The following is a 24,965-nucleotide window of genomic DNA, read 5'->3' as shown; positions in this document are numbered from 1 at the left end:
CATAAAACTGTTCGCATTTCAGGTTCACCTCCTACCTGAAATGCCAAGTGAAGTGTGTTTATCAAATGAACATGTGCATTCCAAAAACTAATTATGTAGCTGGATGAATGAGTGAATGGACTGACATGTTTATAAAGCAAATTCAGGTTTTCTTCCCTATTCTAGAAGATTCTGCCATTCAGCAAGACTAAGAAGGTTTTTGCCACTACCAGTAAATCTTCCATTTACTATGTCCGTTTTCTTAAAAAGTCTGCTTCTCTCTCAGTACCCTTTTCCTCTGCCAGAATCCCTCAGAAGCCTAGCTGGTAAAGAAACTCAGCATTTAATTTGTCAATATTTAATTGATAACTGCATTTCTTTTTAGTAAACTAATCTGTGGATGTGCTAGAATTGTAATCATTTGATTACTTGAAAATACTGGGCATTGGTGTCTTGTACATTATTGATTCTCTGCAAAGAATCAATGGGCCTTATAAGAGGTAAGTCATAAAGTAATTCAGACATTTATGAACAACAAAAAGGAAAGCACAGATGTTATGGCTATGTTGCTGTTTTCATAAATGTCTTACGTTCCTCCCAGTAAAATACTTCAGTATAAAATTTTGCTTTGAAACACATGCAGAAATATTTCTCTAAAACTTTATTTAGGTAAACTAATTTTTCTTTGCTTTTTAACATGTAATGCTCCGCAGACACATAGAAAAAGAATTCCAGAGATCATGAAGGTAAATCAATGCCAATTCATGCCAGGGCAGGCAAGTAGTTAAAATGTGGATTCTGTATAAATTCCTTTTATATGGTGATCCAAAATGGATTATACTGTTGTCAGCCAAAATGTCACCAGGTTAAGTGAAACATAATGACTCATTCATGCAGATATTAAAAACTGCCCTGAGTTTGGAAGCGCTACTGCCAAATGTTGAGGATCAGACAATGTGAATCTAGGACTATGGAGTAGAAAAGGCTACTCTTCATTAGCATACTTATTTAAGTTGGTATTGGGGGGAAGGGGATGGGGAAAGACAAAGCAAGGAAAAATGGGCTGAGTGGCTACATTCAGAGCTTCTCCTTGTATGTGCAGTCTAGCATTTTGGGTATGGCCCATTGCTCAGCAAATAAAACTTTCCAGTAACAAATAACTAAATGAATTTTCTTAACTGATGTTAACATATGTAAGCAGCATTGGGTTTTTCTTTGCACACATACTTATTAAGCCGTGCATGCAAGCACACAAATTTGTCCTCTTTGGCATCTGCAAACAAACAAAACGTTGCAGTTTATTGGGGGGGGGGGGGGGGGGGGGGGGGGGGCGGAGCAGGGCGGCCAGGCAGGGGGAGACAGCCTCCTACCAGACCCTTTTGTCTTTATCTGGATGTTTTTCAACTTGCTCAGCTTTTCAGAGAAAAGAGACTTCTGTGCCCACAGCATTTCTAAAGGATTGTTTCCCTTCCTCCATGGTGAACCCTCAGCTCAGTTGGCTGATGTACCAGCAAGCAACAGCACAGCTGGTCACTTTGCATGCTGCTTGTGAAGGAATTGTTCAGCTGAGGCTGGTGTTTGAACAGGACTGAGGAGCTGGGGGAAACAATGCTCTAGAAAGTGCTTTCCTTCCTGCCACTTGGCATGGCTGTCTCAGATCGTATTTGGTGAGGCAGGGCTTCCCAAATACAGCAGTTCTTGTGTTCATCACAGCTCTAGTGCCACTGCTCTGATAATCCTAATTTTTAACATGTTTTATTAAATACTGTTGTGATCAAACGGTAGCCCTAGCTATAGAGGCAACATTGTGGCTTCAACCATTTTTGCTTTCTGCCTGTTTTCCAGTGGTTTCAAACACAGGATTGAGTAATGCAGGTTGTTATATTGCTGAGGAATAGCGCAGACTTTCTAGTAAACAGGAAAACAGTACATAGGTCCTGGTACCTAAAAATGCAAATTTCAGGTAAGTGAACCGAGCCCAGCACAAATGGTGAAGCTCCAGAAGAGGTGCCTGGGAAACCTGTATTTTCATTCTTATTCCCAAAGTCTTCAGGATCATGGCTGGCTGATCTTGTCTTTGAGGCAGGGAACAGCCTATGTGACCTCTCAGGGCCCCACCCCGCCATAATATTCCATAAATACTCCATGTAGCTGCTTAGCCTTTGAAAACCAGTATGTGCCTTCACTTAAACAAACTTTGATCTAAAACTCTCTTGTGTTGTTTGATGTGCTTTCAGACACATAAGCTTTTCAAGTTAGCTGGGTTTTTTTCACTGATATCAATTGGTCTAAACCCAGCTATTTGCCCCCTTATAAACCCTGCCTCACCCACTTTCTTCTAATCACGTTCAGTTCTACAGTAAGCATAATAATGTTTTAGATCAAACAGATGTTCCTCCTAAGCTCTTCAAGTGCATGCATCCAAAAGCATGTCTGGTTTTGTTTTTCTTTCTGACAGTATCCTTTAGTCCAGTAAAAGATGTATTACCCCTCCCTAGGAGCCTTGCTTTGTTTCTCTCTGTAGACCACCGTAGCTGTAACAACACATTTTCCATTTGCGCATTAAACTGCATTTGTTAGCATTTATTTTAAATGTTATAAACGGTTTTTGCATGTATTGGAGAAATACAAAAATAAGCATGTCACAGTACAATATGACTGCTTCAGAAAAGGACTAGTTTAGAGGAACATACTTTTGGTCTAGTCAAAAGCTTGACAGTTAGTCTCTGATTTTAGTCCTCAGATGCTATTTTTGCTGATTCAGGACCAGCACAGCAAAATGTAGGTGGAAAATGTAGTTTCCATTGGGAAAGTGTAAATATGTCCTAGAGACATTGTATGCTGAATGTAAATATCTCATATACGAGAAATAGGCCATATTGATCTTTATTTATGTGTGAAGCTGGTCCAAATCGTGTAGAAAAATGCACATCATAACTACAGCTATTAAGAGCTAGAAGTGAACATCTGCCAGAGATGATCTAGAAATTATTTTTAAATCTCTCCTGTGATTTTGTAAGGACGAAGACTAAAAGTTTTGTTTTGTTTGAGTTTTTGTTTTGTTTTGTTTGAGGTTTTTTTGTCTTTCTTGCAAACTTTCTTGCAAACTTCAAAAGCTTTGTCATGTGCCTCCTGCATGTCACACAATTTCAGGACCTGTCATCTTTCTCTTTTTGCCTTGCAATCCCTCCCTCCCTCTTGCCATGTCCTTTTCAAATCTTGGAGCTGAAAATGGGCAGGCTTAGTCACTCCTTGTGTAGGAAACTCCTCCTGAAAAGCTGCCGGCTGCAGAAAAAGCATGATTTTCTTGGTGCACCCTGTTGTCAAAGCTAAATAAAGATTTTGAAGCTTTGGCTGGGAAGGGGAAGTCTCTGTTTGATACAGCAGCCATCAGTATCACAGTACGGTGTTAAATCCTCACAAGCAGACAGTACCCATACCCTGAGTATTTCCAAGTGTAGCCCTAACCCATTATTAAAGTTTCAGGTTTACGTGCATGTTTCCCTTTTTCCTATGAGTTTGGTAGGAGCATTAGCCATGAGAAGTCCCAGCCAAATTCCAGTTTTCCTCCAACTCGGCAGATCCATCTATGTCATTGTCCTGCATCCAGGGGAAACTAGAAGGTGGTTCTTGTACGCCAGGCTACATTTCCATGATACTTCTTTTGAGGTGAAGAATATCACACATGAAGTCCAGACCTTTTAGAACATTTAGAACTGAATTTAAGTTTCTGCAGCTTGAGTTCCCTTTTCTGAATGTGAGCTAAGCATGTAGTATGCTTGTGAATGAACATCAACACACTCCAAAGGATTTGACAGTAGGAGGTGTAGGGGTTTGTGCTGTCAAATGTATGCATTGTGCCTGAATGCTTGTTGCCCTAGGAAGCTACAAATTACTACCAGAAAGAGAGAAATAAGAACAGATTTTTTTTGAAAGCTCTTCGCTTAGTCTGTTGGATTGCATACTTGCCTTCAGATTTCATCATGGCAATGGTATCGTGTTCATTTGCTGGTAGAAGTTATATTGTGTTGGCAGTATAAAGAGTATTTGAGTGTTTCAGTGTGGCACTTTGGAACTGCTGAGAACAGCGAGGGAGCTGCCATTCTTGCACACTTCACAAATTTCAGTTCAGGCTCAAGCCTGGGTGCTAACTTGGAAAGTAACTTTGCAAAATTGGAGCTGTACTTAAATTCTGAACGGTTGTTCTGACAGGTGGAGGGTGTGTACAGACAAGCTTGATGTATTGGCAATATGATTTATTTAAGTTGCATCCCTTCTAAACTGTGCGAGAGCTTGAACTATCAAAGACTTCAGCCAAGGCAATGTCCTTTACTGCACAAATTATTACAGAAGATTTTTTTTTTTTTAATGGGCAGTAAGAGCTAAGAGTTCTAAAGATGACAACTACAGCTAGACCAAAGGTGTTCCTAATGCAACCTTTTGTTACCAAAGGGAAGTTAAATGTATCCATTTAAAAACAAGAGGGGAAAAAAGGTCTGGTTGTCATCAAACTGTCCACATGGTGGCACGCTTATTCCACGGACAAAAAAACATAGCCCCCCCACCCCCACCCCCACGCCTGGATCTAACGGCTACAGTCTTTAATATTTGTAATAAAAAAGGTCTGCCAGTCTTTGAAGGGCTGACCTTGTGATGTATAAGACTTAGTGCAACTTGCTGCAGTGTTACTTCTCCACTTTGAGGACTGGTGGTTTTTAAATAAAACTTTTCCATTTCTTCTCTCTGACCTTGAATAAAGTAAGTGATTTTATATTCCTGTCTGACCTTTTACATTTTGCAAAGTACTATGTGTGGTTTTTTGTTCTGTGCCAGAAACACCGTGGTGCTCCCCCATTAAAGTGAAACATGGTTATGCAAACTGCAGGACACCTCAAGGGGAATATTACAAGAATGTATTGGGAACAAGGTGTGATATTCGCTGTCAAAAAGGCTACGAACTGCATGGCCCTCAGCAGCTAATTTGTCAGTCAAACAAACGCTGGTCTGGGAAGGTGCTGTGCAAACGTAAGTAGCTATGAAATCTGTGTGTGCAGCTTGCACCGCAGGTTCAGCAGACAATAAACTCTTATTTGCCTTTGAAACAGTGATCTTTAGATTGTTATTGGTATTTTAGACATTGGCAATGTACTTGGATATGTAGATTGGCTTACGGTTGAGAATCTTACCGTGGTGCATGGCATGATAAGTATCATGAGTGGTACGAATACTCCTGGCCGATAGGGAATGTTTTATGACTGGGATTTTAATTTGTGGGAATAGTTTTATGACAGAGTCATAAAGCTGCTTTGGAGTATTGTCCATCTTGGATTTTATAAGTTGATGCAATTTGTATCAGGGGTCTAAATGGGCTCTTGCAGTAAAACCTTTTCTGAGAACAGACAAATAGGTACTCGTGATCTTTTTCTAACACAAATATTGTGTTAGACCACTGATGTGTATGTAAAGTTAAATTTGAAATGCGGCTAATAAGAATCCCATGAAAAAACTCATGTGGAACATGACTTTCTCCCACTTGTCATTTGCTAGCTGTGCCTTTATTTCTGTGTAATACTCCATACTCACTTTACTCTAAAGGTGGGGTAGCAGGTTTCCAGAAGTCTTTGTTTTCTGTTCCAGAAAAGCGCTGCCCCACCCTGTCCATGCCGACCAACGGGGGCTTCAAGTGTTTAGATGGTGCCTACTTTGGCTCAAGGTGTGAGTACTACTGTTCACCAGGATACCAGCTGAAAGGTGACCGTATAGTAACGTGCATGGACAACAAAGTTTGGAGTGGCCGACCAGCATCCTGCGTTGGTAAGTGGGACGGTTGGTCTGCATCCCAGAAAGTGTACATCTTGAGGTACCTGCTGGTGCCCAAGTCCTCCAAGCAAATTGCAAATTGCTTATGTTCTTTTAATTCAGGTCCTGGGTAGAAAAAGCAACTGTCCTTTTTGAGGAAGCAGAGAACCATCTTCCAGGGGATACAGAGCATTCTCTGTCAGTTAGTACTTTCATTCCCAAGTAACCATCTTCCTTACACACAGGCTATCAGCTCCAAGCATTATCACTTTAATAAAGATGAGGCTGGTGTAAATGGTTAGTGCTTTACAATGCTTATAACAGCCTTCACTGATCTCCTGGGTGACTGGCTGGTAGTCTGTAATTACTGTGCTGCTTGCCTAGCATGTTCTCTATGCTGGAGTCTGTCCTGCTCTCTGCAGCTTACTGAGTTGCAGGTTTGGAACTAAACTCTTTGTCTGACTTGTTGCTTTTCTTTCTTGAGATCATGGTCTCCAAATATATCCATGGAATATGAATGGATTGTAGTTACCAGCATGGTTGCAGTAAGCCTAAACTAAATTTCAGCCTAATTCACATTAGTTATGTGAGCAATATTCATTACATAGTCAGCGGTTTCCTGGGAACCTCAGCTGGAATAACTGTTTTTATATACATAAATCAAAAGAGAGATAAACAAATATTGAGATTCAGCTTTCCTACTAATGAGATTTCAGCAGATAGTGAAGTCTCAGCTGCTACTCTTGTTTCTGGGAAGTCTCTGATAAAAGCTTCAGCAGCCACCCACAAAGAAGTGTATTTTTTTGCCATCTGAATTGGCTACCGTGTGGGTGGTGGAGTATTTATGCTCAGTGTTTTCTGTGTACAATAACTTGGTTTTCCTCAGAATGCCTGTGGCTCAGTCTAAGTTAGCAAATGGCTTTGGAGTCGCTCCACTGTGGCCTGACGTTCGTAGAATTTTGTTCAGGTTTCCTGTTACTCGATGTTGTACAAATGTAGAAGTGAGCCTGCTGCTTTGATCAAGATTGTTTATGGTGTCTCTTGTTTTTATTTACAAAAAACAAAAGCCTTCTCCTTCTCAGTGGTGTGGGCAGAGGAAGAAAAACAAACCCTTTTAAGTTTGGGAATGATAAAATGTTGTACTCTGTATTTCCTGGCACTTTCAGAACCTCATCTGTTTGCAGTAATGAGATGTTTATTACAGAGGATGCTGTCTGGCAGAGTAGAGTAAGCAAGTATTTCTTCAGCAAAAAAAGAGGCTAAGTTAGCACTAATGTTTCTTTTTGGGACCAGAAATGCAGGATAGTTGTTACGCAGGTTATTGCAAGTCCCAAGTAACCCGGTAAAAGTAATACTATTATTTCAGTTCTGATAGTACTACATAGTATGGAGAAGACCCCTTCAAACCTTGTGTGCACACAGTTCCTGTGCGCAAATAGTGAATTGTGCAGTTAGCAAACTGTTTAATAATGTGTGCTGGTATCTTTTGACCTTTTGATAGGTAGGATTTTTTTTTTTTTTTTGGCAAGACACGACTCTAAAAGTATGATGCAGTTTGCAGTTGAACACATATCCCTTACCATAATTCAGTAGTTACAGAAGCTTCATCAGTGAACTGCAGCCTACAAAAGCTTACCAGTGGCCAGGAGAGAACTGGCTGAACAGCTCGCTTTCAGCTGAAAAGTAAAATTAAGCTGAGGGGAGCAATGAAATGCAGGTGAAGAGACTGGTTTATTTCTTACCTTAGCATATAAGTCATTAGTTGCACTGTGCTCAGCAGGGATGTTACATGTGATCATAGACGTGGGCTGGTAAAGTTCATGTCATTGCCAATAGGTGGGGAAGTATCCTGGGGACACAACAGCTATTTGGCATCAAGTATGGCAAAGATACTACAGACCCAAATTTATAATCCTCTTGAAAACAAGGGGATTTCCTCTACCCTTTTGTACTGCAGTTGCACGGCTTGGCATTTTTGCACAAAACTGTGTGGGGTTTTCAGTGCAGTAGCAAAGATCCATGTAAAGAACGGCATAAGGCTGACGTCATTGCTGAAACAGGTATTCATTAAAAGGGGGGAGAAAAAGATATTTTTAAAAAGAAAATTAGGTATGTTTTAGCAGTTGCTTACAGAAGCCCTTACAGTGAGTATTCCATCCTAACAAAGCAGACCGTCTTGTTCCCTGTCCCCCTGCTGTGAGAGGAAAGATATCCTTCATGTTTCCGAAATAACTTTGATTAAAAAAGATCAATGTACAGCTGCTTTTGGTTATCAGTTAGCTAAAAATGCCAGTACTCACTTGAGTAATGTTTCTGTTATATCCTTAATGCACTGTAACATAGATTGAAATAAGTATTTTCCTCTAGAAGATTGAAAAATGTCACTGTCTTTTCTTCTATAAAGGTTTAATTTTCCTGCTGATTTAATAACAGAGGTTGTGGTAAACGGCTGTCACTGTGCTAAGTCATCGTCTTGTCACATCCTAAGTCTGTACCGATAGGCAGTTAACTAACAGCTTCCAACTGTGGATGTCTGAAATAAGCTTTGCACTCTGAGTCATTAATTATACAGGCCCTGATAATGGAATTTTGAAATACAGAGCAATTCTTTGTGGAGGGGATTGGGGAGTGCAGGACAATGTTTTTCATTCCCCCTTTTCATGATTTCCAGTCTCTGCATCTCTTTATGCTTTTGACACAGACTAATGTTTTGAATTAACTTCCAGCCATCATTTAATGTCATCAGAAATCGGTAATACCAGTGTATTAATGTAGCAGCAGACCATTTACTTGACCCATACAGCCTCTTAAATAAGCAAGCAGTGAGCATTCAGTACCATCCTTCTGTTTCTTTCCTCTTGTCGTCCCAAATTCACAAGCAAGTAAATGTAAACCGTAACAAATTATGAGAAGGGCAGTTAACAAGCTCTTTAAATTTTGTTGACATTGTTAATATGGCCACCCGCAGAAGTATGTTTAAGACATAAATAAAGAAATCTAAAACCTATTTGAAAACTTCATGTTTTTCACCACGAAGTTCAAAAGGCTGCTTTAAAATTCAGTATTCCACTGCTGACCTCCAGATGCCATGTCTGTAGTGCTGCTTCCCCACGTGGCGCCAGAGTACCAGTTGCTGCTGCCAAGTAGCCAAGAAAAGCAACAGCTTACAAGAATGTGGCTGAATGGCACCACATTTTTTATGAAAACTCAAATTCTCTGCCTACGATTTTAACCTCACGGGCAAGATCCACCTGTTTAATACATAACCCAGCTAAACAGCTTAAATAAATGCGCTTGGCTTTTCAGCAGTGACACTAGTAAAAGCATAAGATGAGCTGTATGGGGTCAGATAACCTTGCATCATGTCCTGGCTCCAACTCTGGCTAGGAATACTTACTAAGCAAGAGAGTCTGACAATCTGGTGCTTCCAGGATGGCTTTTCTCTCTGATAAAACCTCCCCAGCAGTCGTGAGTTCCTCTGTTGGGGTTTGTTTTGGAACCAGTTTAATTTTCTGACCTGCAGGTTGGGCATCTTGCTCACATCATACATTTTGTTGAAGGTTTTTTGCAGGGTTGTTTCAGTTTTGTCACTTATGCATTTGCCTGTTCTCTGGTCACCTTCTTTGCATTTAAACGGGTTGGGTTGGTTTTAGACCAGTCTTCCTTCTGCAAGCTGTGGCCAAGGTGCTTAACGTGCTGTAGATTGGCTGCAACTTTGTACAAGGACATAAGGAAAAGACCTGAGCATTCTTTGTTTTAAGGCATCCCAGTGGCCACTGCAGTTAAAGAGCCTCTTTGGTAGACAGCTGCTTTCTCTTGGTCTGTTTCAAAGCAGAGTTATTCTGGTAGGGTTCATTTAGTGCCTATTGAATGCTAAGAGGCAGCTGAAATGACCAAAGAAAAAATCTTTTCCAGGAATTTTTAAATCCAGCTAAAAAGGCTGCCTGACCCCCGGGTGCTTGGTGAGTTGGTTCCCACAGTAACTGTATTGTTTGTCTTTATGATGTGGAAGTCCAAGCTGGTTCATGCCAACCAGTCTTCTTTGTACTAAATAGTGTAATTAGCTTTCCGTTTAATTAAATGCTTAAAACACTGGGTCCTTAAATGCTGTTCTGTCTTTTATTCCAGCATCATTTATTTAATGTATACTGTCCATAGCACAGCAGTGAGCTGTCGCCACAGTAAACTAACTAGAGCCAGAACCAGCCTTGGTGAGACTGGGTTATTGACTGGGTTATTTCTTACCTTAATTCAGCTACACTGGGGGGTTATTGAGAGCTACGTGGTTTTGTAGAGGAGGGCAGAGCTCTCACTGACTGCAGTGTGAGCAGGTTTCCACACATAATGGGAAGGTACTCTAAAAATGATGGAGTGAATAAGAGATGTGAGGAAAGGAGACAAAGTGCTACCTACAGCCAGAGTACTTGAAAATCCTGCTCATTTGCATATGTAGCAGATGAAAGAAGGAGGAGTGAATGAATTTACAAAATGAAACAGTTAAAGAATTCATAAAGAAGTAGTGAAGGGTGTTCCTGTAAAGTACAGGAAGCTTCAAAAGCTGTTTAGCGGATTCAGTTGTTCATTTGTGATTGCTCCACTCCCTGTAGTGGGAACCCACTCTTGCTAGCTTCACCTTCCAGTAGGATCTACAAAGAAATCAACAGTTCTCTTCCCAATAGTATAGGAGGAAGGAGATACATTTTCATTGTTTAATTACCAAAAAAAATCCCACAAAAAATAGCTTTTGTAGAAGGTAATTTGCAGTATTCATGATGTTTTCTGAGCAACTTCAGTACGACGTTTACTTGCCTGTGTCTCCCTGACTCCTTCATGTGCAAAATTAAGACATGAGCTCTTCCTATGGAAATGCCTCACAAAGCTGCAGGGGTTGGAGGAAAGCTCTACAGAAGAAACAGAGAGAAGCTAGTTTTCGAGGATCCAAAGTTCTTGGAATCCTGTTAAAAGTTTGAAGGGGCGGGGCTGCACTTGCCCTAGTTAAACTTGTAGAATATGAGGGTCTATGAAATCGTTTCATATATTTGATGCTTTATAAAGACCTAAATGGTTTTTCATTGGGTTTTTTTTTTTTTATTATTTTTGAAAGCAAGCCAGATTGTGCTTTATATCTACCCTGCAAATGAAAAGACAAGGCCTGCCATCCTTGAAATCTAAGCAGTGTTTTAGGGATTGCTTTCTATTTGCAGGTAAAAAGCAGTCCTGTCTCTGTTCATTTTTAAAGCCGGTATATGACTCCATGGATTTAGTCCTCATTTTAGACATAACCCAAGACATGGTCAAAAACCTGAGACTAAGCTATTAAATGTAGATTTTTTCAATTAATGATTGTGATTGTATTTGGTTGGCCCACGCATTTTTGTTATGCTGGCAGGATTGGCAATGAACGTGGCTGAAGACAAGTAGCTGTGCATCACCTTTATCATCCATCAGGGTCTTTTATCATTCCTACTGTTCCTTTACTCCTGAGTAATAATCACAGTGTTCTGGTAGCAGTTAAACCAGCTTTCCAAATATACTGGTCTACTTTTTGTTTTGTGTTACCTGTAAGGCATTATTATAAGAATTATTCAAAAAAAATCAAATGCAGCAGCAATTCTCTGCAAAGTGACAATTGTGTCAGTCTTCTGTTGTTTCTCTTTTTGCCATTATTGCAGGAAAAATAACCAATGTGCAAAGTTAGCATGCAGAGAGAGATTTATGTTCAGTATACTTTTAAAATGTTCTTAATCACAGTATCTACCACACAGGTGAACAAAGAAAGGAAGAGCAGATAAATAGAACATCCAGGCTCCTGGGGTACATCTTGGGTAGCCCTCCTTAGAGCTTAGGGTTAAATATATGTCCATTTGTTGACATTGCTTTTTAACTGGGGACTACTATGTAAAGAAATTTACAATAAATACTTTTCATTAACTTTTTACATTGCAAGGCGTTGATCATTGTCATCTCTTACTCTTCTTACAAAAAGGTGAGAAGCACAGGCTCCACATGCCTTGGCTGGGATGGCTCCAGTGTTGAGGAGGCCAGCTGAAGGTGGTCCTGGGTTAGGCTGACAACAGGGCAAGAGCTGTGAAGAAAATGCATAGCTGTAACAGATGCACCGGTGCCCATTTCTGTGACATTTATTTCAACAGATACTGAACCTCCAAGAATCCAGTGCCCGAGCGTGAAGGAGAAAACTGCGGAGCCCAATAAGTTGACAGCCAGAGTGTTCTGGGACACCCCAGAGGGACGGGACACTGCTGACGGGATTCTGACAGAGTAGGTGCAAGTCCGTAGATGTCTGCATTTTTCTCCTTTTTATTCCCGGGGTTCTTGCTTAGCAGTTCGGCTGATGAGAAGGGCCAGGTACCCATTCCCCTTAATTCATCCAAGATGCTTATTTATAGCTGTCACATGTCACTGGCCTGTGAAGAATTGCATGTTTAACTGAAAAAGGAAAAGTTGACAATACGGGGGTGAACTATTCCAGAACTGGCTTCTACAGGAAGCACAGCAGATTGTTACGGTTATTTTAGAGCTGGTGGAATAAACAATAGTATTTTGACTGCACCTGTGAAATTTTCCAGAGCTGCTTTGTGAGTCTCATAGTCAACAAGTTTTCTTACAGAAAGTTACCTTTTATACATAACAATGAAAAGAGAATAGTGCATTGGAGGTAGCAGCAGAGGCAATTTTGACTGTCTTAAAAAAAATCAAGGTGAATTGTGTCACAAAACAGTGTCTGCAATCATCTTTAGGCTTCTTCCTGAAGTAGCACTGGCTGCTGATGTCCCAGCGTTCTGCAGTTACCTTTCAATACTTCTTGTTTGAATATTTGGTAGCTTTAAACATTGGATTCAAACTTAACTCTTCAAAATTTCCTTGTCAATTTTACGGTTTCACAGTCACGTCTTCCAGAAAAGCAAGGTGTACTTGTGATGTTACCGCTGTTTCTGATTTTCCCATCTTTATTGTGCAGGATTTATAGCAATCTAGCTAGAGTATTGTAATGGTAAGGGTAAAGAAAATCTGCTGCTTTCAGTAAGCAAATTACATCTTCTAACGGCATATTAGTGGACTGGTTAAGCTTAAAATCTCAGAGTTGTAAGCCTAAAGATGTTTACAGTTTTATGCAAATACAAAAAAGCTGTTGAAAGACACAGTGACACTGCCTTTTTATTGCTATAACTTAAATAATATCAGAAAGAATTCATTGCACAATTAAAAATATATTGCTGTTGATATCTGATATAATAGTTCTGTGGCAGTTAACAGCATTAAAAAAATCAAGCCTGACAAAACCTGAAAAGCATCAGAACAAAGAAATCCCATAGTCTTTTTTGATGAAGTGATATCTGGCAGACAAAAAAAAATGAGGAATATCCCACGTAGACTTTGTCATATGGATAACTGTTCTCATCCCAAGAGGTTGAATCTGGGGAGCTTTTCCATAAATTACATCTCTAATATTATAAAATCTTGCTAAACTGTGATATTTTATAGAACATGCAGTGCTGTCCTTAAATACACTGAGTCCTGCAGTGCCTTGAGTACATAAGATTTTGCATTACATGGAACACTGCTCAACCTTACTGCTTCAATAATGAGGAGAAGTTTAACATGTGTGTATTCTCCTGCTGCGTTTGCATGATAGGAACAAGTTCCAGGTGTTTTCTTCTTCTGTGAATCACCACACCCTTCTGCTGTGGCAATAAATCTTGCTTTCTATTCCACTTCTGTACATGTGAACAGTCGCAAGTGACAATCATAGGAGCAGTACAGACAGCCAGACAGGGTACATCCCCACTGTAAGAGGCAGGAAATTTTTTTTACGCTGCCAGCTCTGGGTTACACTGCAGCCCTGACAGTGGATTGTTCACAATACAAAATGTGGGAAGATCAGTCTCTTTCCCATATGTAAGGAAAAGGAAGCTCAAGTTCCTTTGGGCATGGCGTGATGCTTGGCTACACTACTGGTTGTCTTATGGAAGCAAGCGGGCCCTGCCTGCTCTGCCTCCCTTGTCTCTCAGCAAGGTGAGACCCTTTTGTACAACTCTAGGGGTGGGCTGTTGGTAGCAAGTTTAAATACTCTGGCTGCTGCTTCCCAGCTTCTTCCTTTGCTTGCTCTCAGCCCTCAGTCATGCAGTGCAGCCAGACAATCTTAGCATGCCACAAATGTCACTCTTCAGGCTTTTACAGCATTGCCAGGAGGAAAATACTGGTGACTTTATAAATGTCTGCCCTGTTTTATCTCCTGTTTTAGTGTTATTTTGAAAGGTTTGCCACCAGGGTCACATTTTCCAGAAGGCGACCACAAAATCCAATATACTGTGTATGACAGAGCTGAAAACAAAGGCACTTGCAAATTTCTTGTTAAAGTCAGAGGTAAGAATGATGTTTTACCCTATAAATACAGTCACTGATTTCCATCTGGCTTAGTAGGCGATTTGAGAAATATCCTCGTTTCTGTATTTGTCTCCATATGTATGTGTATGCAAACTGTATGTTGATGCTGAAAGGGAGAACGCCACCTTGCTCATGACCCTGCGGGCCAGGCTTGCAGAAGGACGGACAGCCTGCGCTCTGCACGTCAGGGGAGAGCTGTATTGATCTGTCCTGCTTCCAGCTCCTCATCCTTTACCTCCTGCTGGCTTCTACCTGATCCTTAGCTTGTGAGCTGCTGAAACAAGTATGCAAAGGGTTTTTTTCAGCTGTGACTCACAGCTGTGAAGCAGAGCTGCCCTTTCACAAGTCCAGATCTTAAAGTCTGGAGTTGAATACACAGATGAAACCTGTAGGTTTCAGCTTCAGCTTTTTTTTTGTGCTCCATGACCTTTTGTCACCAGCATACAGCTATATATCTGTATCATTTTAGTTTACATATGAGTTAAGAGGAGTTTTTTTTGTTTGGTTGGGATTTTAAAATATATTAATAATATAGAAAACAAACAGAAAAATGTCTTCAATACTGGTATTCCACTGGTCATGCTACCCTAGTAATAAACAGGATGATTCATGCCTTGTCTTTAATTTTTTTTTTTGGCCTCTTGCTTAAAAGTCAGGCGCTGTGTGAAATTAAATGCCCCAGATAATGGATACATCAAGTGTTCAGGTGATGGAAATAACTATGGTGCTACGTGTGAGTTCTCCTGCATTGGTGGCTATGAGCTGCAAGGAAGCCCAGCTAGAGTATGCCAGTACAATTTGGGGTGGTCAGGAGTGGAGCCAACCTGTGCACGTAAGTGAGTATTTCACCACTTTACCAGAAGGGCTGCCAGAGCAATGGTTCTTGTGGCAATGAGAATTTGGGAATGGGGTGTGGGGTGGAATACAACTGTAAATTTTAATGCCCTAGAGGTAAGAAACTTAATCTCTGTCTCCTCTGCCAATTTGCGCTTACAGCTGAAGCCTTTGCCACCTTTGGCTGCTCTTTCCTAGGATGGTGGTGGTACCTCACAACTGATAGGTGTTTTAGCTCAGAGCTCTCTACAAAACTTCTCATTCTGGAGTCAGTCCATCTTGCAAGTCAGAACAGCTTAAGATAAAACTGTTGGCTTCAATGAGGCCAGTATTTCACCCATATCTTCTTTATTATTATTTCTTGTTCTTATGCTTCTTCTGTCTTAACAGTTTGTGCTTTTAGAAATAGATCTGTTTTCAGTATGCTCTATAACTTTTGCTTTAATTCTAGCCATGAATATTAATGTGAATGTGAGGACTGCAGCTGCACTTCTGGATCAGTTTTATGAGAAGCGGAGACTGCTAATTATTTCAACGCCTACTGCAGCCAACTTTTTCTACAGGATGCAGTTGGGAATGCTGCAGGTAAAACACATTTCAGGGGGGGTGCAACTATTATTTATCTATAAAGAAGGACACAAGAGGACAAACTTCACTGTTTGATATAAATCCACAAACTTCAGCTGTTATATTTCAGCCACTGAAGAACTTGGCTGAAGCAGTAACGGTTCTGGAGTAATCCAGAGGGGTCTGAGTTGAAACGTCTCCCCAGTCTCTAATTCAGCTCCATTCTGGACTGTGCTGCCTCTGACAGACCAGTTGCTGAATCCCAGGCAGTTCTGGCCCTTTTCCATCCTCCCATATTAATTTAATATTTACTTGTGCTCAATAATCATTCCCTAATGCAGCTCCTAATGAAGCTGAAAACCCCCCAAACCATCCAGCACTTCAGTGGTTGCAGTTCATGCAGGCTTACAGACATGGTAACTACAGTGCAAGGAAATGTGAATAGCTTCAGAAATAACCAGTGCACCAGCAAAGAAAGGACCAGAGCCTCAGCATAGAAATCATCCAGAGTGCTGGAGCTATCTTTGTATTTTGTTCCAAAAAAAAGAAAACTTCTGGTAATTGTCCTTCTTATGTATTGTAAATGGGATGCTCTTGTTGGGTTCTTGCTAGACGTAGGGATGTATCTCAGAAATGTATCTGTGTCCTTAAGGAAAAGAGCCAGTCCTGTATTCTTTCACAGCAGTAAGTGCTTCTGTCTTGTTTCTTTTCTCACAACTGTAGCAAACTGCTGGCTTAAGTGACTGTTGTATTAAAAAAATAATAATTTTTTTTCTTTCTCCCTATTAGATTAACTTGGCAAGAGAATTCAATATATTGATCAAAATGAAATAGTTTAAAATGCTGAATTTAATGGCTGTAGTACATTTCCCACTGCTTGACAGTGGTCAGACAAGTTGTCATGAAAGAAAATTTTCTGCAGTCAACTTCCATTTCACAGACCTTGTTTTGATTGCTAAATTAATTAGACTACTGGCACAGTGTTTAACACCCTGGCATCATTTCATGTCATTACAAAGACAAGTTTATTTCTCCTAGGGTGGTCTCTGTGTGTTGTTTTTCTCAGGGTAGTTAATAATCTGTCATTTAATATCCCCTGGAGTCATGAAGCTCTAGTTCTTTGCAGTGAGAATTAGAGACTTTTCAAAGTATGCTCCCGTTTTAGCTTAAACCATCTCACATAAAATTGGACTCTGTGAGCACTTGCTGCACACTTGAAACAACCCCCTGTTCTCTCACTGATAATTAACACACCTCTTTCTTCTTTTAACCCTCCAGCCAGCACAGTGTGGTTTAGACCTCCGACATGTCACCGTAGTTGAATTGGTTGGTGTCTTCCCAGCACAGATAGGAAGAATAGGTGTAAAGCTGCTGCCCCCATCACTTGCCCTGCAACTCAGGTAAACTAAGCTCTCACTACTGGTGTGTTGGCACCTTAGCATGCATGATGTATTGCTTTTGATCCCCTGCATCTTAATCTCTAAACATACATATTCTACTCTAATGTACATAGCTAGACACTGGAAGGTAGATGTTGATGAGGAAGTTTTAGGATTAATTTGCTCTCTCCATGTAATAGGTACTGCAAATTTATGGGCATTTATTATTTATGAAATTAAGGCTGTGACCCATTTAAATGTTAAACAAGCTGAAGTATACATCATTCTTTCAAGTGCCATGTCTTCCTTGTCCCTCTGCTCAAACTGAGTGAATTTCTGGATTCATGTGAACTCCCTGGCTGTCACTTTGATCACATTATAGGTCTGTATTTTTTGGATGCTACCACTGAAAACAAGTATGTCCGCGTTTGTGCTGGAATTGGTCTAATGCAGTCATGACAGGCTGCAATCACTTAGCAAGGACAGCCTTGGAGCAGCCATCGGTGCAGCCCCAGATGGCAGTGGCAGCTCATCTCTGCAGTGCTGCTGGTGGTTGTGGCCAGGCCAGAAAGGGAAGCAATGGTTGCTCTTTGAAGTCCCACATGTAGAAATGATACGGGCAGTATTTCAAAGGGGAAATTATCTCAGCCTCCCTAGCTTGACTACAACATTCAGCAGTTTTACTGAGGTGCCTAAACTGTTCTGACTTGGTTTTAGACTGACAGGAGGTTGGTTTGCACTTAAAAGGCAGACTTCAAGTGCCAGCATTTTCTAGGGACAAGAGGACTACAAGAGCCAAAAGTGAAAGCCTCATTGGCAGGGAAAGTAGTAGTTATTCAGGAAAAAAGTCCAGGAGCATTTTAGGCAACATCTTCGTGTTATGCCTGAGGAAATTGAGTGAATTTTAATTTGAGACAATAAAAAAGGCTGACAAGTCAGAGAGGCTTTTTTGGATTACAAAAAATAAAAACATTGGTTCTCTGTAAAAGGAGAAAGAGAGCACAAAAAGCTTGTCTTTTACTTTTTTTTTTTGAATAAAAGTACTTTTACTGAAGTTAAAATAGTTTTCTTGTGACTCTGTAGAAAATAATAAGCTCTGGTAACCCCTTATTCCCTGCCCTGCACTCTAAGTTTTCCATTTGATTTTTTTTCTCTGTTGTTCCTACAGTATGTTAATTACAGCATTCCAGTTCTGGAAGGCACTTAAATCAAAATGAAATGCACCCTTAAACATCTTGAATAAAGATGCTGTCTGGAATTGGCATTCAGTAAATTAATGAGTACAGGTACACTCATTAAAACTTGGAAATCTCAGAAGGTTAGCATTTGGATTTGTAGAAAGTAAGCATTTTTCTTAGGTGAGGCACAAGAGGAATATAGTTTCACTGTAGCTTAGCTTCAAACTTTATTTTAGTTTGAATTTAATCACCAGGCTTCCTAATTGCAACAAGATAATGCCTAGAGCATTCAAACTTGGTTAAAGGCTGAGGAAAGTCAATTTTGATGCTTCACATGTTACCAACATCCCCACCCCCCTGGACCCTGTTCTTCATGGCAGCTTTCCTGTTCTGATGCCTCTCTGTTACGGCTGCCTGAATTTAGTTTCCCCACACCAATGATGTTGACTGACGGCATGTCTAAGGATCTTCTAGTTCATCACTCCTTCAAGGAAAAGATGAAGAGAGCACCACTTGTTACTACTGTTGCACCTCCAGGGGAATTCACCACTTGGAAGGAAAGGACTCCACTATGACTAGCAGTGGCTTTTGTTCTCCTAAACTGGAGTTACCACCAGGTAGATGGTTATTATTAGGAAGATGAAAACTTGACTCCAATAAATTCATTCTGCTTTTTCTCATTGTTGTTTTATACCATGTGGCAGCCAAGAAAGGGAATAGTCTGCTTGTAACTCTAGCTTCATCACAATGGTTTTCTCCAGGCCTTTAGGTCTTATGTGTGTTTTTTTCTCTTATGATAACCATAAGTAATGGCGTATGCTATACTAACAGTCAGAGGTCTAAGAAGAAAACAGAGCTGAGTGCAGTTAACTTGACCCTTTCTTAATGCAGAGGTACAGCCTGCAGCACGTGCTGGCACCTGTGCTCTCTTGTTCTTACAGCTGCAACAGAGCGGACCCTGTACAGCCTCCGCTGCTTAGGCCCGGCAGGCTGGTTCTGCCAATTATTAGTTGGAAGTGCACAGGCAGATAAAACGCGTTCCTTATTTTGCAGGCTGCTGCTGAGGATCCCCCATTACAATTTCAACATTGTGGTGATGGACAAGCATGGAATGGACAAGGAACGCTATCCTTTCCCAGCAACACCAGCTGAGCTCTTTGCACTTATTGACAATTTTCCCTTGAGAAAAGAAGAGATGAAACTGCAAGCAGAAATTGGTCAGTCATGTCCCTAATTCATGATTGCAGAGCTTGCAGTTGTCAGTGAGTTGTTTTTTATTCCATGTGATTCTCCCCTTGGTGCTACACAAAGCATGGCTTTTTTAATCACTGATGTACAGATTTTTTATGTGTACTGTTAAGTCTGTCCAGCTGTGTAGCTACTCTGCAGAGAAGTATGCATGATGCTTTTTTGTACTTTCAGCCATCTTTAGATAAATGTGTATGTAGGATTACTACCCAATGGAGTTTCTTGTACAGAGAGTGAAAAACTGAGGCACGCTTCTGGGAGTTTATTTTGGATTTTTCATTCAGTGTAAAATTGGGGTTTCTTTCTTACTGTTTATAAGTCTTTTTATTAATAAAATATTGTTTTGCAAACAGATAGTTGTCTAAAGTTCCTCATGGGGTTAAGTTGATAGATTAATTCAAAAGTTGAATCAAAATGCCTCTCTGCAAACCGTTATAACAGAGACATTGGCCTCAAAGTGTACAAGCAACCCAGTGGTGTCTTTCATTTCCACTAATAATACGGTTGATCATGGACCCAAAGCATAAATCAAAGGAAATGCAAGTACCTGTTTTCAGCAGCAGCAAGGAGAGAATAGCTGATGGCAGGAGTATGGAAGTCACTGCCAGAAGGAATACCATAAATGAACAGTGAGCAGTGTAGAAGTTGGGCAGTAATTCCTAAAGGCCCATATGGCAATGCTTCATAGAAAAATACACTCTTACCTGATAGGCTTCTGCTTTAGTCAACAGGCTTGGGGTAGCAGAATTCTGTTCCCTCTTGATCTTGGAGACAGCCAGGCTGTTCATTTCGTGGCAGGGAAACATTAACCCCAGAGAAATTTCATCAAGCATTTGTCATTTCCAGATCTGTGAAAATATTTGTTTGCAGGTTATCGCTTTCTTACAAATTAACAAAAATATTCCCTGCTTAATAAAAAATGATAGGAGGCAATCAAAAAAGGAAGGAGTTTTCTATTGTTTTATTAGAGCCCACAAACTTGCCAATCCACTGTGAAGAATATACATCCTGCATGAAGAATATAAGCATCAAAGGAGTGAAAATTGTGACTTACAGCTTTGGATACCTGTTTACAGGATATGTATGATGTGTAAGTTGATGTGCCTAAAAATCAGCACTTCAGTGTCTGTGCTGTTCATTCTTGTCACTCGAGCACAGCCCTGTTTTTTCAGCCAACTGCTTGTCTTTGACTGTAAGATAGATTTTTTTAATTTTACACTCAGCAGAGGAACAGTTTAGCAGCATCTTGAAAGTAATCCTTACCAGAATTTTGTCTCTCACAGCTGCTGAAATTAGAAAATCCCTTTTAAAAAGACCATTCCTGCAAGTGAATTAATGTGGGGATGAATGTGAAAAGAGGGAAGTCAACTGTGACACTAGCTAGCAAAAAGCTAATTTGTGGACTGAAATGTGACAGCATCAGGGAGTGGGTGGGTGGTAGTAAGCCTTGTCTTCTGAACAGGGTGGTCTGCTTCTGAGAGTGTTAGGACACTGTTACTAAACACTAAAGTGTAGGTAGGAAAGCATGGCACAGCCCAGGTGAGGGCTCCCTGCAGTGCTGGTGCCAGAGGCAAAGAAGATAGATACAGATACACCCTGGACTCCGCAGGTGGTGGTGGCAGGTGTGCAAGGATGAGCAACCAGAGAGCAAGGAAGCCCTGATGGAACTTTCTGAGTGTTGCCGTTAGGAGCGAGATGCAAGGACAGAACTGGTGACTGAAAAAAATAAATAAAAATAATAATAATAAAAAATCACAGAAATAGCATTTCTGTTCCTGACCTGACCAGACAAAAAAGAAAGTAAAACCTGGACCCGCTATAAAGGAGCAAGGAGGATAACAGCTGGCATGCTGATGGACACAGGGGTACCGCAAGTTCCTTTCCTCTGCTGCCTAACACCAGTGGTTAAGAAAACTAGACATAGCTGGGCACACCAGATCGCTTCATGCCTTAAGTGTTGCACATGGAACTGAGGCAGCCTGAGGACACATACATACACGTACCTGTGGTCACAGTTCTCTGGCTCAGGTTCTTCAGCATGCATATGCTTATTGCACGAATGCACTGGTGGACAGGGGTTTTCTCCCCCTCACTTTCTTCATTGAAAAGCACACCAACTAATCTCCAATGATTTAAAATTTAAAAAAATTAAAAAAATCTCTAATGGGTCTGATTTTTCTACTGTATTGCTGCAGTTCCCATCTGCAGGTGCTCCATTTTGATGTAGTTACAGAATCAGTGCATCCAGTCATCTCTCGTGACTGGGTGAACAGGAGGGGCTTTACAATTGCTGCAATCAGGAAAGCGATTGCAATCACTGGGCTGTTACAGGAAACTGAATTAAGTGGAGGAGAGTGCATGAGTGATTGGATTACTAGTTATAGTTCTACACAGAACATCTATTAAAATCTTGTGATTAAGGAAAGCTGTTCTTGATTAGTAATACAAGGTTTCTGGCATTTTCTGTTGTACATTTTTGTGGGGAACAGTGAAAAACATGATGTGCCATCTCTGTTTTGGAGTCAAATCAGCCTGCGTATATGGTTTGCAGGGATGTTGCAGATCGGCCTTTTGGGAAAGGAGTGATTTAACAAGGGACTTAGTATTTCTCGCTTTAGCACAGCATTTTTATATTCAAATAAATTCCAAATATTCAAATACATTCCAGTAATTCATCCCGCTGGAATCTTTGTTGTGCTACCAACATGGCTTTTCTTGCCATAGGTCTAATCCTACCACTGCTGTTCAAAATGCAAATCCTGTTTGAAACATGAAATTTAGTTGGGAGGATTACAGGCTGGTTCAAAGAAGCAAGACCTGCCATGAGTCTTGTCCTTTCCACTCCCACCTCCGGGCTGTTCGTTGCAGGAGGTGTGACAGATCACAGTGTGTGGATACAGCCACAGGCTGGGGGTTACTACATCAGTCTGGAGACACTTTTCAATTTTTGAAAAGAAGCAAAAAGATTTCAATCATTTTAGACAAGAAAAGAGTTCATGTTTCTGTGACACAACGTCTTTTGCAGACAAAACTACTGGGATAAGTTGTGGGAGGCATCAGTTTCTCATGAGCACAAAGCAATTTTGTGAGTGGCCTGATTTTCCCCAGATCCTACCCAAGAATCCACCTAATTTGATGAGAACAACCCCTGCCATCACACACCTCCTCTGTATCTGCAGAGGAAAGACTGAAGTCACACATCGCTATTCCTGAAGTTCAAACCGTCCCCTCTGGGACAGAAAGCATTATGTTTTAATGAAAACACCGATGACCCTTACAGCTCTGCACTAAATGACTACAACATGCAGCTTCGTTATAGCTCAGTACTTACATAAGAGCATGAGTCAGCCTGCATCACATAATTAATGAAAAATCAGAGACTAAAAAGTAACCTGAAGTACATTTAAATGCTCTTACGTTCACAACCCACTTTTTAAATTGAGGTGGTGAAATAATGGAGCTTAGACTGTGCAATCTGAGCGCTAGATGACTTCCAGCCACTCACCTCAGTCTCGGCGCTGTTATGTCCACAGAAAAGGGAGAAGGGAGCGAGCACTTCACACCATCAGCGGATGGCACTGCTCCTCTCAGCTGGTAGCTGCTGCCCATTTCTCTCTCCCCGTTTGTGGCTGGAGGATATTTTTATGGCAGCTCAGTGACGGGAAGAGTGGGAAAGCATCTGCAGACACTGGAAGGCAGAGAGCAGCAAGGCTGCTGGGGCCAAAGGAGCCAGCGAGGACATTGGCAGCTGTGGATAGCACGTGCATTTCTCTGGCCTCTCAAGCGGTGATCCAGCTGCTGCACACCCTGTAAAATGCAAGGGGAACAGATGGGAAAGCCATTGTCACTGCAGAGTGTGCTGGTGCACATCTGGTTACCACCGTGTCTGCCATTGCCATCCATGCACCCAAGAAGTAACCTGTCGTGGTTTAACCCCGGCCGGCAACCAAGCCCCACGCAGCCGCTCACTCACTGCCCCCGGCCCAGAGGGATGGGGAGGAGAGTTGGAAAGGAATGTAAAACTTGAGGGTTGAGATAAGAACAATTTAATAGTTGAAACAGAATAAAAATGAAAGGGCAATAACAACAATGATGGCAATAACAGTTATGATGAAAAGGGGAAGGGAAAGAATAAAATCCAGAGGGAAAGGAAGAAAGGACCACATGGTGCACAAGGCAACTGCTCACCGCCTGCCGACCGATGCCCGGCCAGTGCCCCAGCAGTGACCTGCCCTCCCTGGCCACCCCCCAGGTACATACATATACCAGGCACGGTGTCCCACGGTATGGAATGCCTCTTTGGGTAGTTCGGGTCAGCTGGCCTGGCTGTGTCCTCTCCCCATTCCTTGTGCCCCTCCAGCCTTTTTGCAAGCACGGCCTGAGGAACTGAAAAGTCTCACAGCAAAGCCAAAACACAGCACCATACTAGCTCCTAAGAGGGTAACTCCATCCCAGCTGAAAGCAGGACATAACCAAGACCTGCATTTGAATTATTAGGTTAGTCCATACTTCAGATTTACAAGGAGAACTTCTCATCTGTCACCTCATAGAGAAGGGGAGGAGAAACTGCAGTTCAATTGTACAGAAGTTATAGAAGTGTCTTCTAGTCCCCCCAAGCGAATCCTTAAGAACAGTCCCAGCAAAGGTACAGGGAGTGAAGAAAAGGCAGGAGGGCTCTTCCCCCTGCAGCTGCCTTCCAGTTTATGGGTGTTTGACCTCCCACCTCCACAAAGGCCAGAGCCAGCATGGAGACAAGCTAGACGGGAGTGGTGTGAGGGCAAACGAGCCAGCTGTCTGTGCCCAAATCACACCAAGAGACCAGCAAATCCCACGGAGATGGTCTCCCCTTAACCTGGGTGCAGGAACCCAACGGACCGAGCCAGACTTTCAAAGTCCTGCAAAGCAAGCCGAGGCAAGCACAGACCCAGAGCCCAGGAGCATTATTTACCTCCTAGTTCCTCAGGCAGTTGGGAAGGGACAGGAAGACCCCAAAAACCCAGGCAACTAGAGAACCAAAAGAAGATGGAAGAGAGCCCTCAGCGGTAAATTCAAGTGAACGTGACTCAGCTGAAAGTGTAAATTGAGTGTTCAAATGCTTTTTGCTTTTTCTTTAAAATAAATAAATAAATCAGGACCAGTAATTACAGAAAAGTTGCAATTTGAACATACCTGGACTTTCAGGTGGGCAGGAGCTCGAACTAGGGAAGAGGTGGGAGACTCAGAGATGGAAGGGAGGACCTGAACATGCAGGGTTAAGCCACACGTGAAATAATTGTCTAGCAAGAGGGAAGAGAATGCTGCATTTCCCTTATTCTTAGAATTGCATGTTAAAACAGGTTTAATGCTTGTGAAATAAAAAATAGCTTAAAAACACATGAAGTGTAGAAATTAGGACAAACAAAAAAGCAGAGAGCGTGACACTTTCAATGGCATCCCACCTCTGAAGATAGGCCAGGCCTCTTGCATTATTCATCACATGTAAGTGAAGTAATGTCTTTACCTCAGTGAGATAATGTGGGATATTCCTGGGAGACATTCTTATAGCTTGCTGTAATGCATTTTAGGAGAGACAGGA

General features: G+C 41.4%; 1 protein-coding gene across 3 annotated transcripts in view; it reads left to right on the top strand.

Annotated features, from left to right (window-relative positions):
- The window catches only part of SRPX (sushi repeat containing protein X-linked), a 47,993-nt gene extending 28,249 nt beyond the window's left edge, over positions 1-19,744 (top strand). For 2 of the 3 annotated variants that reach the window (XM_055803005.1, XM_055803004.1), the window contains 8 exons: positions 4,813-5,004; positions 5,617-5,793; positions 11,931-12,057; positions 14,042-14,163; positions 14,837-15,016; positions 15,470-15,603; positions 16,864-16,985; positions 19,196-19,744. In XM_055803005.1, the coding sequence (XP_055658980.1) occupies positions 4,813-5,004; positions 5,617-5,793; positions 11,931-12,057; positions 14,042-14,163; positions 14,837-15,016; positions 15,470-15,603; positions 16,864-16,985; positions 19,196-19,376 (1,235 nt within the window). In that variant the 3' untranslated portion in view covers positions 19,377-19,744. The remainder of the gene's footprint in view (positions 1-4,812; positions 5,005-5,616; positions 5,794-11,930; positions 12,058-14,041; positions 14,164-14,836; positions 15,017-15,469; positions 15,604-16,863; positions 16,986-19,195) is intronic. The other variant, XM_055803006.1, reaches the window with a different exon arrangement.
- Positions 19,745-24,965: the final 5,221 nt, after the last annotated feature.

Source organism: Falco peregrinus, chromosome 4 (assembly GCF_023634155.1).
Source record: "Falco peregrinus isolate bFalPer1 chromosome 4, bFalPer1.pri, whole genome shotgun sequence".
Classification (NCBI taxonomy): domain Eukaryota; kingdom Metazoa; phylum Chordata; class Aves; order Falconiformes; family Falconidae; genus Falco; species Falco peregrinus.
Note: the sequence above shows the minus strand (reverse complement) of the source record. Positions and strands in the feature narration are given on the sequence as shown.